The sequence below is a fragment of the Sebastes fasciatus genome, chromosome 6 (genome assembly GCF_043250625.1).
Source record: "Sebastes fasciatus isolate fSebFas1 chromosome 6, fSebFas1.pri, whole genome shotgun sequence".
In the NCBI taxonomy this organism is placed as follows: domain Eukaryota; kingdom Metazoa; phylum Chordata; class Actinopteri; order Perciformes; family Sebastidae; genus Sebastes; species Sebastes fasciatus.
In genome coordinates this window covers 36,272,112-36,287,054 of record NC_133800.1, presented here as the reverse complement: position 1 = coordinate 36,287,054, position 14,943 = coordinate 36,272,112, and the positions used below count along the sequence as shown (strand labels likewise).

The following is a 14,943-nucleotide window of genomic DNA, read 5'->3' as shown; positions in this document are numbered from 1 at the left end:
TCCAACGCCGCCCCACCCCTCCCCTGGTGTGGAAAGAATTAATAAAACACACACACACTCTCACACACAGATCTTCAGGGTCAGTTTGACTAACTGCTCTCAAACATTTCTGATCTGTATCCGTACTTTCAGTCACTCTTATTAATGCATGATTCCATGCTGAAATAATACTTTTAGGGCGCTTTCACGAGCCAACATTTAGGCAGTTTTAATCGAACTCTGGTGTGGTTCATTTGGGCGGTTGTGAACGCAGAACAACAGCAAAACAACCGGTCCGAGACGCTTACGAGAGGCGGTCTCAGACCGGTTCCAAGAGGATTAAAACACCTCTGCACAGACATGACAGGTTAACATGACAGGGAGAGGACTGACCAGATGTTTGGCTGACATCTGGGCCAAAGAGAAGATGCAGAATACGCAAAATAAAGTTGACAAAAATAGTGACGTTATAAAGTCATAAACTGGAGGAGAAGGGCTTCATGCTCATAATCCATCAGTGAAAACACTTCGACAGCAATATGTCAAAATCTGTGATTCTCTGCATAGAAATGGCGGCTCTCAAGACCAAAAGGATAGGACATTAAGAACTTTAACCGATTAATGCTATCAGTTAAAACGGTTAAAAAAATATATTAATAATTATATAAAAAATCGAGCAAAACTCAGAGGAGTGGCGCGTCACTTTAAGGAGAAAAGCTGGTCCACCTTAAGAGAGCTGATCCACCTTAAGAGAGCTGGTCCACCTTAAGAGAGCTGGTCCACCTTAAGAGAGCTAGTCCACCTTAAGACAGTCTGAGCCGGAGTTACAGATACAGCAAGTTGTCTCCGGTCTTGAGCCGAGGAGTTGTAGCCTCGTAGCATTTATTCACCGACACATAAACTTTACACACACTGTCTGCTACACCTACGTTCACAGCTAGAACACCACCGACAACCTCACACTCACTGCTGCCACACACGGTCTGTCAGAAACTCGCTGAAGTTTCCCCGCGCTGACAGAGCGTATGTGTGTGACTACGGGAAGCACGAAGCTACCAGCAGAGCTACACATGCTAACGTAGCACAAACACACACACTGTTGGTCGGACAATCGCTATCGTTAATCCGGACAGACACACAGCGGACAACCTGCTGAACTAAACTAAATGTTCGGTGGAGACTTTTACTGTGAAATTGGCTGCCTGTCCGCGACACTACACGCAGCATCGTGGCTGCTAAGTTAACGCTTCGGGACGGTGAACTGGAGACTCCGTTGTCTGTTGTCCTGATACACTGCAGCTGGTACACCGCTACATGAGACGCACTAATCTTGTCGTTTAGGGTTAATAATCGGTTAACGAGGGTCGATTATCGGTTACATTAGCATCCCTCATAAGACGAGTGAACAGCCTCGGACTGCCTCAACAAAACCCAAACTTTGAGACCGGGAAGACAGAAAGGTGTTTCTGTTGTTGTGACTGCTGTTGAATATTCTCCTCCAGAAGTGTAAATCTGGAGTTTATACATCCTAACGTTATATCTGCATTTCTCTACTTCTCCTCTTCCTTTCTTCTGTCTTTCATTTGCTCTCTAAATATTTTAACTTGATGTGTCTTCTAACTTCATTAAAGACGCATCATGTTTCCCAGCTGACCCTCTTCCTCCTCCTCCTCCTCTTCCTCCTCCTCCTCTTTTTCTCCTTAAATTCTCTGTCTCACTGTTTCTTCTCCTCTCATCCTTTGAGAGAAAACATAGTTTTGTCTAAATTCTGACTTTTATGAATTACATATCTGCAGAAAGTCTCTCGTAAAAATCAAATGGACAATGTCTGCCTTGAAGGAAGGAACTGGCTGATTTAGAAACTGGTCAACAGGAATCAGCATGATTTCTTTTATATATACTTTATTTTTTTACCCTTTTTTTTCGAGGTGGTTTTCGTATATGCAATTTACAGTTCATAATTACAATAGTTTATAAACCAATTTTTTTGTAGTTGAGCTTGGAAACAAACACAATAAGTACAATAGAGAAAACAACGTCAGCATTCAAAATTGAAATAAAACTTAATGGAATAAAATAAAAAATAATAATAATAATAATAATAATAATAATAATAACAATGATAATAATGATAATAATAATAATAATAAATTAAATAAACAAATAAGTTAATAAAAACAAAAAAAAAGAATGATTTTGATGTAATGTTTGTTATAAACACCTGTATGGTTGTTTCTGTTTGTGCATTTCTTGATTGAGCAGGTTTGTATTTGCTGTCAGACTCTCAGGTTTTGGATGTATTATTTGAACAGTCTGGTGGTTAAATGAAGCTTCTGGTTACATCAGGAGGCGTTTCAGTGAAGAAGAGTCAAACTTCATCAGTTTTAAACGTTTCTCACACGAGGAAACTCAACGTGTTCTGAATTAACTGGACTAGAAAGCAGTTGTGGTTTGGATTACATATCATTACTTCTCACTGTGAGTGGTTGTTTCAAGATGTTTGCAGACAGTAATTAGTCTTCTGGCTCGAAGGCACTTTGGCAGGAGGACCTGGGAGTCGTGTGGGAGTTGAACCTGTGACCTCTCCGTCTGACACCCTGCATGTGGGAAATGGTTTTACAATGTGTTTTCTGAGGGTTGGAGTTTGCTTATGTTGTTAGAATGATGTTTTTGGGTGGACGAGGTGTTGTTTTAGCGGCGCTGTGACCCGGGAACCAATCAGCTCTCTGGCTGCGTGTTTGAACAACATCGTGGTCGTTAGCTGCTCCGGACGGAGTGAGTGACACCAGATAATTCCCATAAATCATTTTGGGGTTTGGTCAGATGTGAAACGGAGCTGTTATCAGATGGGGAACGTTTCCAGAGTCGGACCTGGACAGAGTCAGCGACGCGTCACGCCGTCCCGTCTCTAGTTCTGTTAGTCAGCAGGTTGGTTTTACCCCGTCAGAGGACCAGTTTACTGAGGATGATGATGGTGATGATGATGATGTCAGACTGACGCTTTGTTATCCAAACACCTGATATACATGAGTATTGCTGTGGATATTTCTGGTCCTCAGAGGAAAATAGAGAGCGAGAAAAAGATTCACGTATCTCCTGATTCGATATAATCATGATACTTTGGTGCCGATTCAATATGTATTGTGATTTTCGTTAACTTTTTTACCACTAGACCATGGGGAAAAAGATGAATCATACACTTCTAGGGACTTTTACTTTGGAAAATCTCTAAATGAATCCAGTAAAAATGTTTGATTTTCAGCATGTATGTAGTCAGAGATGTCCTGAAGTCAAATATATCAGTCATTGTCAGGAATTATTTATTATCCAGCAGCCCAAAAACCAAAGACTAAAGACATTTCCCTCACAGATTAGTGGTATTTTCTTTTTAATTTATAAGGGACATGTAATGTTTTATACTTCTGGTGAATATAATCCATCAATCTTATTTCCATAGATGTATTTTATATATACAGTTCCCTTTGTTAACACCTTATTTTGAAAAGCGGACGTAGTCCCGCGTGTCTACTTCCTCTAACTTCTCCAAGGTGGTCTCTAGCTCTCCCGTCAGCTCCGTTCTCTTTATCCATCCATGGTCAGCTCCATCGGGGCCGTTTCAATGCAGAGAACACAGATGTCAGTATCTGGGTGCTCTACAGTTGTAGCGTCGGCCCATTTGACCACGGAGATGAGAGCGACGGCCGGCTCGACCGCACGATACCGTGATACGATAACGTTTTAAAAAAGATATGCTCAAATCACAACATGGAAAACTCCAATGGACTCCCTAGGTTTTCCAGTTCCACACACGATCCCAGTATCTCCACTCCAGCTTCAAATCTGAGCCCGCCAAAACCCCCAAAAACGCAAGTGCATCAAATAAATGGCGTTAAAATTGATTTGTGTCAACGCGCTACAGCGTTAGCCACCAACAGCCCCAGTAAGAAAATGCATTTTTAAAAACACTACAGGTCAGATCATCTGTGATGATTGTGTTGCATAGTAATAAAGGTAACACATCCATCCACCCTTTCCTCCTTTGAGCACGGATTATATTTTCCATTTTACCTCTCAGAACAGGGGAGTTGCTGGTCTACCGCTGCATTGACTCCTTGTGGTTGTCTAAGTTGTCGACCGCAAGAAAAAAACTAAAAGCAAAATTAGTGACGTTGCCCCAAAAGTACAAGGCACCATCACGTTCACTTCAAGACATCAAAACCAATCGACTCTCAGCAGGGTGAAGAGTTCTGTTTCCTTTACTTCTGACGGCCAAAGACGGTGAAAATCGAAGTGTAACATACCACCTGTCCATAATCCAGATTTTAAAGAGCTGTAGTGACGTACTCAGGCACTTTGTATGCATTTTTTAATAAGTTTAGGGGGCAAACGTCGAGCTAAAGCCGGTTGACAAGTTGCTCTTTTAAATACATGTTTCACACTGAATTGACTTCAGGATATTTGCTTTTCGTTGTAGATAATAATAATAATAGTGAAACCTTATTTGTGTGTGATTATTTAACTGAGATGTGTGTGTTTTTGTTGCAGGTCCTGCATCTTCTACAGAGCGTGTATGGACATCCCCCGAGGAACCGAGCTGCTGGTTTGGTACAACGACTCCTACACTTCCTTCTTCGGCATCCCGCTGCAGTGCGTCGCTCAGGACGAAAACTGTGAGACAACTCGCCTTTATCTCTTTATTAACTCTCGTCTTCTCAGTCCCTCTGCCTTTTCTCCCTATATATCAGTTATAGCAGTTTCAAAATCACCAGCTAAATGTTTCAGATGTGAATGTGACTAACATCCAAACATAAAACAAACCTCTCAGTTTTCTTTGGACGTCGCTCTGATTTTATTACCGTCGGTATTTAAACTCGCAGACTGGAAGAAATCTTTTGGCTCGCCACAAAAACAACGCAGTCAACACAGGTTTTCTTTTTCTTACCAACTTGCTGCCGTCTGATTGATTGGTCTGACCGGCGGAGCCAGTCACAACAAGACTGGAAGACTGAAGAAGTCTTTTATTTGTTAAGATGTTGGCCCTCCGCGTCCCGGTGTCGACCCGCTGCCTCTCTCTCCCTCTTCCTCTTCTGGAAGCAACACCAGCGTTTAACATGTCTTTAAAAGAAAAGACGAGTTTTACATCAAAACTTTTCATCTGCAAACAAAAATACACACGTCTATGAATCCTCACATCTTTTGTCCAGGAACTTATTTTCAACATCTTTCTGCTGATTTCATGAAAACCTCATGACTCTAATTTGATGATGTTCATGTTTTGCAAAATCAAAAACATATTTATGTGTCTTGAATTTAATTTTACAAAAATCTAATATCTTGGAGTCATAAAATTTAACTTTAAACTCTTAATTTGTGCGGTCTTAATTAAATTTTTTCTTGTCAGAATTAGTAGTTCTTTGTCAAAACAATCATACATTTTATAACCTGTAAAAACCAATACATGCAATATGTTTCCTGTTACATTCAGCTGTTGGGAAAACGTTTTATATGACTCACTTTTCTCACTAATCTACGACGGCGTATTAAATATAAAAAATAAAAAAATAAATAAAATAATTACGGAACCGGGATAAGGGGGTTATATTCTGAGAAAAAACTCAAAATTTCCAAAATTAAAGTCATAAAATGATGATATTTAAATGATTAAAGTGGCAACTTTACGAGATTATAAAATCGTAAATTTATTATATTTAAATGATTTAAGTGGCTAAATTACACGAAAAAATTCACAAATTTACGAGATTATAAAGTTGTAAATTTACGATATTTAAATGATTAAAGTGGCTAATTTACAAGAAAACTTTTGGCTCGCCACAAAAACAACGCAGTGAACGAATTTGCCTACTGCCTAAGTTTGCCAACTTTTGCCTATCCTAAAATTTGTGGTGTGTTCTTTATACTATGACAGTTTTCCTTAAATTACATTTTAAAAATCGCTTTGCTTACAGTATCGCAATATATTGAATTGTTGCCCCAATGTCATGATACGTACCGTACACAGCCTTACCCTCCCGAGGGTCCGTAATTATTATTTTACCTACAGTGGCCCTGAATCACCGCCATACTAATCAGACTGAAATGTACTTTTATTTGTGGTTGAAACAAACGTTAAAAGTATTATAATGTTCTTACGAAGCTAAACAGATGATGATGACTCTCATCGTCAGGTTGTTGGTGATTTTGTGATTTCAGCTGTTTGACGAGCTGAGACGTGACGTTCATGTCCTCGTTAAAAACATGGAATATTGTGTGTTTTATAAACGCTGGCAGTTTTCTTCTTTCTTTCTGTCTCTCCTGGCCTTCGTCTCTTCCTTCCTCCTCCTCCTCCTCCTCCTCCTCCTCCTCCTCCCTCCGTCTCTCCTCCATCAGTCTTCTGTTTCTCTGTCACTAATTTATTTTTGTTTACATCTGCTCCAGTTTTCTGCTCCGTCAGCCGGTTTCTATCTTTGACAGTAACTTCACCCTACAGCGGGAAAAAAACAAACTTTGACATTTTTTCTTTTTACACGAAAACAGAGAAAACATGAAGACGGAGTTTTAATCTGTGGAATCTAAATTGAAATGAATTGAATTAGGAGCTCGTCTTTCACAGAGTCGCTGCTAAACGAGATCGTGCTGATTGCAAATTAGAGACGTTCGGCCACAAAGCGGTTTGTTTTACAGATGGAACGACTCTTTTACATGACATCGCTCATCGTGACAGTCACATACACACAGCTGGGTTGCTATGTTTATGAGGACCTGTTCTGTCTCTTACATTACCTACTAAACCTTTTTCTCTCATTTCAACAGAAATATATCACTTTTTGAACTGCATTCATTTGTGCCAATCACTGGATGGATTGATCTAATCTAGTCCAGACAGTTGATGGTCCTCAGAGGATGAATCCTGATGACTTTGGTGATCTTCTGACTTTTAATGTATTGCCACTAATAGGTCCGAATATTCACTTGTTCTGCTCTTCAGTTCATGACAGGATATCTCTGTAAAAGCTGCTCGGTCGCACTAAATGCTGTATAAATTACACGGTAATTCACAAGTCATTTCACGTGCAATAAGCACGCTGTTCTTGCTTTTGGGTCCGTGTACCTTTTGATAGTTTGTTTTTTCGTTTGAACCAAAAATCGAAAATAAAAAATACTATGTTTTTTTGTTTTTTTTTTCATTTTTGTTATAAACAAAAAAAGAGAGCCTTGGCTTTGTTTACTTTTATCTTTTGGTCGATTTTCCTTTTACAAAAGGATATTAAAATACACAAATTGAAATTGAAATACAAGTCGTTTTTCTTTATCAGGGCCAAAAAGGGACAAACTAAACTTAAAAAACGGGCTGATTTTCATTTTTATTTCTAAAAACAAAAAATAAAATCACTGGAAGACAGAAACGAAAAAACAACGCCCGTTTTTTCATATTCTGCGACCGGAAGTTGCCATTTACAAAGTAAGAGTGCGTATGAGGACGGTGCTGTGTATGAGAGCAAAAAAAAAGCCCGGTGGTGCTGTGTAACTGAAGGTGATGGACACGGATCAGTACGTAGTTTTTTAAACAATAAAAGAGTGCTTCTCAGGTAAGAAGACAAAAAAATTACTTCGGTAAAGTTGGAAAGATATCGACAGATTCAAACTTCCCAGATCAATAACTCATAACTTAGACATTGTTAAAACACCAACGAGGGCTCTTTTTTACCGTAGTGAGGTAGACAAAGAGCTACAACCTCATTTTAATCACAACGAGGCTTCAGTCCTCCGAGCTGGACACATTACATCGGTCTCTATGTGCAGCCGGCTGTGAGACGAGTGGTCAGGGACCGTCTACAAAGTGCAACGCTGAAAAGAGAAAAATATTCAATAACTTCATCCCTTTTTTGACCCTGATAAAGAAAAACGTCTCGTATTTCAATTTTAATTTTTGTATTTTGATATCCTTTTGTGAAAGGAAAATCGAATGAGCAAGAGATACATTGACCCCTTCCGGGTCGCCTGTCTGCCGTTCTTAATTCTTCAATTCAAAAGGAAAAATGACAAAAAGGAATTCTCAAAAAATTTAAATTGGACCGTTGTTTTTTTTTTGTTTTGCTGTTTTTTGAGGCAGAAAACCAAAAACAGAAAAACGTTTTTCTTTAAACAAAAAACAAACAAAAAAACATGGTATTTCTGTATTTTCGTTTTTTTTGGTTCAAACGAAAAAACAAACTATCAAAAGACACACGGACCCGTTTGCTGTGTCATTTATACGCCATGGGTTAGGGTTAGGGTCCGCGTAAATATGCTATGCTCTAAGCTAGTGACGTAGAATAAAAAGAGAGAAAGACTGCTGATGGTGGGAGCGAGGGGAGGTGGATGGGTCCAACAAACACAGGACTTTCAACCAGGAGACTGTTCGTGTCCCAAAGTGTTGTTGAAGTTACGCTAGTGATGTTTGTGACGTGTTTTCCATACTGATGTTACATTGTTTCTGTACGTATTTTACTTATTTGAAGCCCAATCAGGGGTGAAAGTAGATTGAATTTCTTGCTGGTACTACTCGGCTACTCCAACCGTCATCACTTGATATTTTTCTCTCAGAGCGCTTGTCTGCGTGAGCAGCACAGTCAGACCCCCGCGGATCCAAGCCAGTATGCATGCGGAGTGTCGCTCCCCATCTGAAAAAAACGTAATATACAAACAAACAGACAAACCGAACCGAAAACAGAACCTCCTCGGTGGAGGTAATCAACTGGATGTTGACCTGATGTCAGCAGTTTTTATTTGTTGAAATGCGATTGTAAGTGACGGGTTGTATGTCGGTGTTGGCAGGCAGCTGCTGTCCCGGCTTCCTGGCACTGAATCTTTTAGTAGTGCCGGACCGTACCGGACCGTGCCGGCCTACTTTCACCCCTGTTTTTAACATTAAAACCTAAATTATAATGTTCATGGAGGTTGTCTTTATTGCCAGACGGTTGTATTAGCCTGCATTACTTTTGCTAGTGTAGATTGAAATAGATAAATCCCTCTTTTAAATGGTGATACGTATGCTGAAGTACCGTGGTGCGACAGAGCAGGGATCCAGTGATCTACCAGTTTGACTGGAGGATTTTCAGGATGTCAGACGGCCAACTCAACAAACTAAAGTTCTGTTATTCAACCAACAAAAACTCATATTTCAGACGTCTTTAATAGTCTCTGTCCATGTGAATACATTTGGTCCTCATTGTGCACCGACACACACTCTGGCAGAGGGCAAACAAAGACTGGAGCATTTTGCTTTTGTTCCACCCTGCAGTTAAAAAAAAAGTTTGTTCACATCCAAATGAGGTGAAATTAGATTAGGCTCCTTTTGTAGGAGCTGAGAGAGACAGCAGCTCTGCTCTGAATTAAAGACAGTTTGCTGCTAACTGCATTCTGGGTTTTTCCATGGCATCGTTATCTGCTGATTGTGCCCACAAAGGGACGAGTGTGACGTCTAAACTCTGCACTAGAGACAGCGGGACGGTGACTCTGTGTCCTCGGCGGAGCAGACATTTAAAAGTTTTGACCTTTTATTGGTGCAGAGCGCCGACGGAGCACATTTTCGACTGGGAAGTGGCCAGTACAGCCACAGATCCCTGTAGCTCTGCAGCTGTCTGCTGTGTTTGGGTACTGCATTGTGCAGGAAGTGTAATCCACAAAGAGTCATTTAATCTGGCAAATCTGCTGCATGAAAGTAAAACAGTTTTCTTGATAAATTATTATTTTTTGACTTAATTTAGATTTAAAACAAATAAGATGAAAGTCAGAAAGCTGAATTAAGACATTTAAGAGGAAATAGTTAACAGAAATTGTAGCTTGAATCAGCCTGAAATTAACTTTATTAAGTTTCCAAAGTTCCAAAGTTTTGTCGGGATCATTTGTGTTCCTTCGTACGAGGCGCTTCGGAGAGGAGGAGGAGCTCCATAGATACCAACAACTTCACTTTCCTCCATCACCCATGGAAGAAATAACCACTGTTGCTGCTTTGTACATGTTGTGTCTGGGTTCATAACATCACCCGGCGGCGAGCTGTATTCACATACGTAGACTGTATCTAGCAAGACACACGTCTCTACTGAGGTATGAACCCAAAATATACAGATTGTGCTGTGATTTAATATCAATAAACAGATCAAAATGATGCTGAAATAACTACATAATGATGCTGATTAGTCAGGTCTGTTACCATGACGACAAGCAGACAACTTTTAAAATGCTTGTTTTCTGAATGGAGTCTGGTTGGATCAGTGCCAGGCTATGCAGCTGCTCCGTCAACACTCAACATGACGTCATCTAGAAACGTTGCTGTTTCTACCAGAGACAGTCTGTGGTTTCTACTCTCTGGACAGATGTGATGAACTATCGTAGCTCTGGGTGACCACAGACACATACGAGATTTATTTATCCTCCATTTCTGATTCAACAACGTCAGGACGTCAGTGACGACAGGAGGACGATCTCAACGCTGATGGGCTTCGCGACACATCGTCACGCAAATTTCTTGCTCGAGTTGAAATATTTCAACTCCCGTGAATACACGTCTGTTCGCCTATTTGCATTGCGTCGTATTGTATCGTATCGTATCGTATCGTATCGTATCATATTGTATCGTATCGTATCGTATCGTATTGTATCGTATCATATTGTATCGTATCGTATCATATTGTATCGTATCGTATCGTATTGTATCATATTGTATCGTATCGTATCGTATCGTATCATATTGTATCGTATCGTATCGTATCGTATCATATTGTATCGTATCGTATCGTATCGTATCATATTGTATCGTATCGTATCGTATCGTATTGTATCATATCGTATCATATCATATTTTATCGTATCGTATCGTATTGTATCATATTGTATCGTATCATATTGTATCGTATCGTATCATATTGTATCGTATCGTATCGTATCGTATCGTATTGTATCATATCGTATCATATCATATTGTATCGTATCGTATCGTATCGTTTCGTATCGTATCGTATCATATTGTATCGTATCGTATCGTATCTTATTGTATCGTATCGTATCATATTGTATCGTATCGTATCATATCGTATCATATCGTATCGTATCGTTTCGTATCGTATCGTATCGTATCGTATCGTATCGTATCGTATAGTATCATATCGTATCATATCATATTGTATCGTATCGTATCGTATCGTTTCGTATCGTATCGTATCATATTGTATCGTATCGTATCGTATCTTATTGTATCGTATCGTATCATATTGTATCGTATCGTATCATATCGTATCATATCGTATCGTATCGTTTCATATCGTATCGTATCGTATCGTATCGTATCGTATCGTATCGTTTCGTATCGTATCATATCGTATCGCTCTAGATGTGCTAAATATCGTGCTTGAATCGTATCGGAACCATGGAAATCGTATCGTATCGTTGTAAAAACGTATCGTTACACCCCTACTAACATACAACCACAGAACATGATCACACACACACATTAAAGACAGAGAACACATTAGAGCCAAACCACACAACAAAGAAAACACACATACAACACACTATCAAAGCACACACACACACACACGCACACACACCCTGTGGTTGTTTATTCATGCACGTTCCATCCAATCACAGCCTGTCGGCTTGACGCTCCGCAGCCCGGCCGCCGCCTAACAACAACAACATGTCCACCGACGGAGAGGGAAGGATCACTACGGGGGGACTCGTCTTTGTCTTTACTTCTCTTTATCCTTCCTCCTCCTCTTTCTCTTTCATCTACTCCTTCTTCTCTGGAACACCTTTCTCTCTTTGACAAAGAAGAAGTAGAAGGAGAGAAGAAGAGTAGGGTTCAAGGAAATAGAAAGAGAGGGATGAAGAGCTCAGTATGTGTGACGGAAGTACAGAAGATGTTTTCCATTCTCTCCTCCTCTGCAGTAAACGCTTCTCACTCACATCTCTTCTTTACATGACATATTATTATTACCATTATTATAATTGCCTGTATTGATTTTATAAGACTTTATTATCTCTGGTAACTTATCGTTATTGATTTCTGACAAAGCTCTGGCAACGTAATCTGAACTGTTCTTCATCCCAGTAAAGAGAGGAAGACACTAACAGTCTCTGGAGTCGAAGTCAAACTTTCTCCCATTTAGTAAGTTATATTTTATTGACGTCAGTATAATAATACATAATAGAGGTCGATCAGTAGTGGATTTTTAAAGACCGATATAATAACGTAGATTGTAGAAGGAAAATATACCCAATTAATCAGCCAATACACCCAACCCCTGTCAGAAATGAACAATCTTTGACTTTATTAACTATGTAACTAACTGACATCTAAGTCAAATAAATGTACGTCAAACTCAAAGTAATAAATATCTAAATTAGGGCTGTCAATCGATTAAAATATTTAATCATAAATTAATCATACATTTTTTTCTCTGTTCAAAATGAAACTTAAAGGGAGATTAGTCCAGTATGTAATCCTCTTATCAACATGGGAGTGGACAAATATGCTGCTTTATGTAAATGTATGTATATATTTATTATTGTAAATCAATGAACAACACAAATCAATGACAGATATTGATCCAGAAACCCTCACAGGTACTGCATTTAGCATAAAACAATATGCTCACATCATAACATGGCAAACTGCAGCCCAACAGGCAACAACAGCTGTCAGTGTGTCAGTGTGCTGACTTGACTATGACTTGCCCCAAACTGCATGTGATTATCATAAAGTGGGCATGTCTGTAAAGGGGAGACTCGTGGGTACCCATAGAACCCATTTACATTCATTGATCTGGAGGTCAGAGGTCAAGGGACTTTGAAAATGGCCATGACAGTTTTTCCTCCGCCAAATTTAGCGTAAGTTTGGAGCGTTATTTAACCTCCTTCACTACCAGCTAGTATGACATGGTTGGTACCGATGGATTCCTAGCCCGAGCCTGCCCTTTCAAAACTACTCCCTGACTGCTAATGTTACTCATGTTAAACAGCGGTCCACCTCCGTGTTTTGGTACGGTTGGCTTTCACACCTGATGCGAACCGTACCCGAGTCCACATGATCCGTACTCCAGACCACCTTTTCAAGTGGACTCGAGTACAGATCGACGCACCGTGCCCGAGTACGATACGGAGCATTAACACTAATCAAACAAACTGGACTTTGGGGTCAAGTGTACTCAGATCCGGGCCCGGGTCCCTGATGTGAAAGCACCCTAACACATTGTTGGTTTTGGTCTTTTCATGAGACATATTGACAATAACAACATATAGAATAAATCCAGCCTTGAGTAAAACTGCATGTTCAGTCCCGTATGCAACTAACCTCAGTCATTGTTGTCTGTGCCTCTAAATAATGAGTTATTGTCAGATCTTAGATTAGAGGTCATAGTTCATGTTCTTCAGTCTGTATGCACAAAGGTGGTGTGTGGTTCCTTCCCACGTTCCTAAAATGATTTGTGGATGAATTTGATGTTTTTCTGTGGAGGTGTTTGACTTTATTCTGCATGTTGACGAGTGTGATGAACATCCTGTCAAACTGAAAGACAAAGAACAACAGAAAATATAGAACAGTATGTCTGGGAGTGGTCGTCATATGGTTCTCATAATGAAGGAGAGCAGGAGGTTAAAATGAGGCTGGAACTGATGGATGAACAGGAAGACAGATGGTGAAGCTCCACCCGAGTTCTCGCCTCCTTCTAGGCTCGAAGAGTTGCTTTTCAAACTTTGCTCTGTGGCTGAGCTCCGTGGTCGGTTTGTATTCACGTCACGCCCCTCTGGAGGAGAACACACCCCTTCATAAAGAAAGACAGAAAACACAGACTCTGCAATGTTGCACACACTGCATCTGCATAATTCTCCCATTTCGATGATGCATTTCATGCGCAGCCCCAAACCGTATCGACTGGCGTTTTTGTGTATATGCGATGTTTGTTGCAAAATGAATAAGTGTTGGCGAGCGGCGCGTAACGCGGGCGTCGATAGTGCCGTCGGGCAACTTACAAATGGTGTAATTATCTCCTCATAAGGTTATTAGAGGATCAATGGAGCCTGGTGGCCTGATGACAGAGGTGAGCTGATGAAGGATGGGAAACGGTTATGATGACCCGACTGCAGAGGGGCAGCACGGCGATGTTAGAGAGAGGAGGGAACAAAGACAGCATGGTCCTATTGGGTTAGTGGATGGTTTGTTCTTAAACATACGAACAGGAGTTACAGATGTCGGCCGATTTTACATGGTAGAGAAGGACAACGGTCCCAAAGAGGTGGTGGACTGTTAATACTTCTCCATACTGACCCTAACGCTCACAATTAACCCCCACAAGTCAACCTACACCAAATATTTATTATTGTAAATCAATTAACAACACAAAACAATGACAGATATTGATCCAGAAACCCTCACAGGTACTGCATTTAGCATAAAACAATATGCTCCAATCATAACATGGCAAACTGCAGCCCAACAGGCAACAACAGCTGTCAGTGTGTCAGTGTGCTGACTTGACTATGACTTGCCCCAAACTGCATGTGATTATCATAAAGTGGGCATGTCTGTAAAGGGGAGACTCATGGATACCCATAGAACCCATTTACATTCACTGATCTGGAGGTCAGAGGTCAAGGGACCCCTTTGAAAATGGACATGACAGCGTAAGTTTGGAGCGTTATTTAACCTCCTTCATGACAAGCTGGTATGACATGGTTGGTACCGATGGATTCTTTAGGTGTATTAGTTTCATATGATACCAGTATCTTCACTCTAGTTTTAAAACTGAGCCGCTACAACCGCCGAAAGATCGATTGCGTTAATGCGTTAAAGAGATTAGTGGCGTTAAAACGAATTTGTGTTAATAATAATTGTTATTATCACGTTAACTTTGACAGCCCTAATTATTACTATTACAACTTTGTTTAAAGTAGAAGTTTGGAGACATCTTTCAACTTCTTCTTCTGTTA

General features: G+C 40.2%; 1 protein-coding gene and 1 long non-coding RNA gene across 5 annotated transcripts in view; both read left to right on the top strand.

Moving 5' to 3' along the window:
- The window catches only part of LOC141770006 (uncharacterized), a 207,802-nt gene that overhangs the window by 112,797 nt on the left and 80,062 nt on the right, over positions 1 to 14,943 (top strand). The window lies entirely within an intron of this gene.
- The window catches only part of prdm6 (PR domain containing 6), a 115,298-nt gene that overhangs the window by 63,889 nt on the left and 36,466 nt on the right, over positions 1 to 14,943 (top strand). For all 4 annotated transcript variants that reach the window (XM_074639575.1, XM_074639574.1, XM_074639573.1 and 1 more), the window contains exon 6: positions 4,525 to 4,649. In XM_074639575.1, coding sequence (XP_074495676.1) covers positions 4,525 to 4,649 — 125 coding nt within the window. The remainder of the gene's footprint in view (positions 1 to 4,524; positions 4,650 to 14,943) is intronic.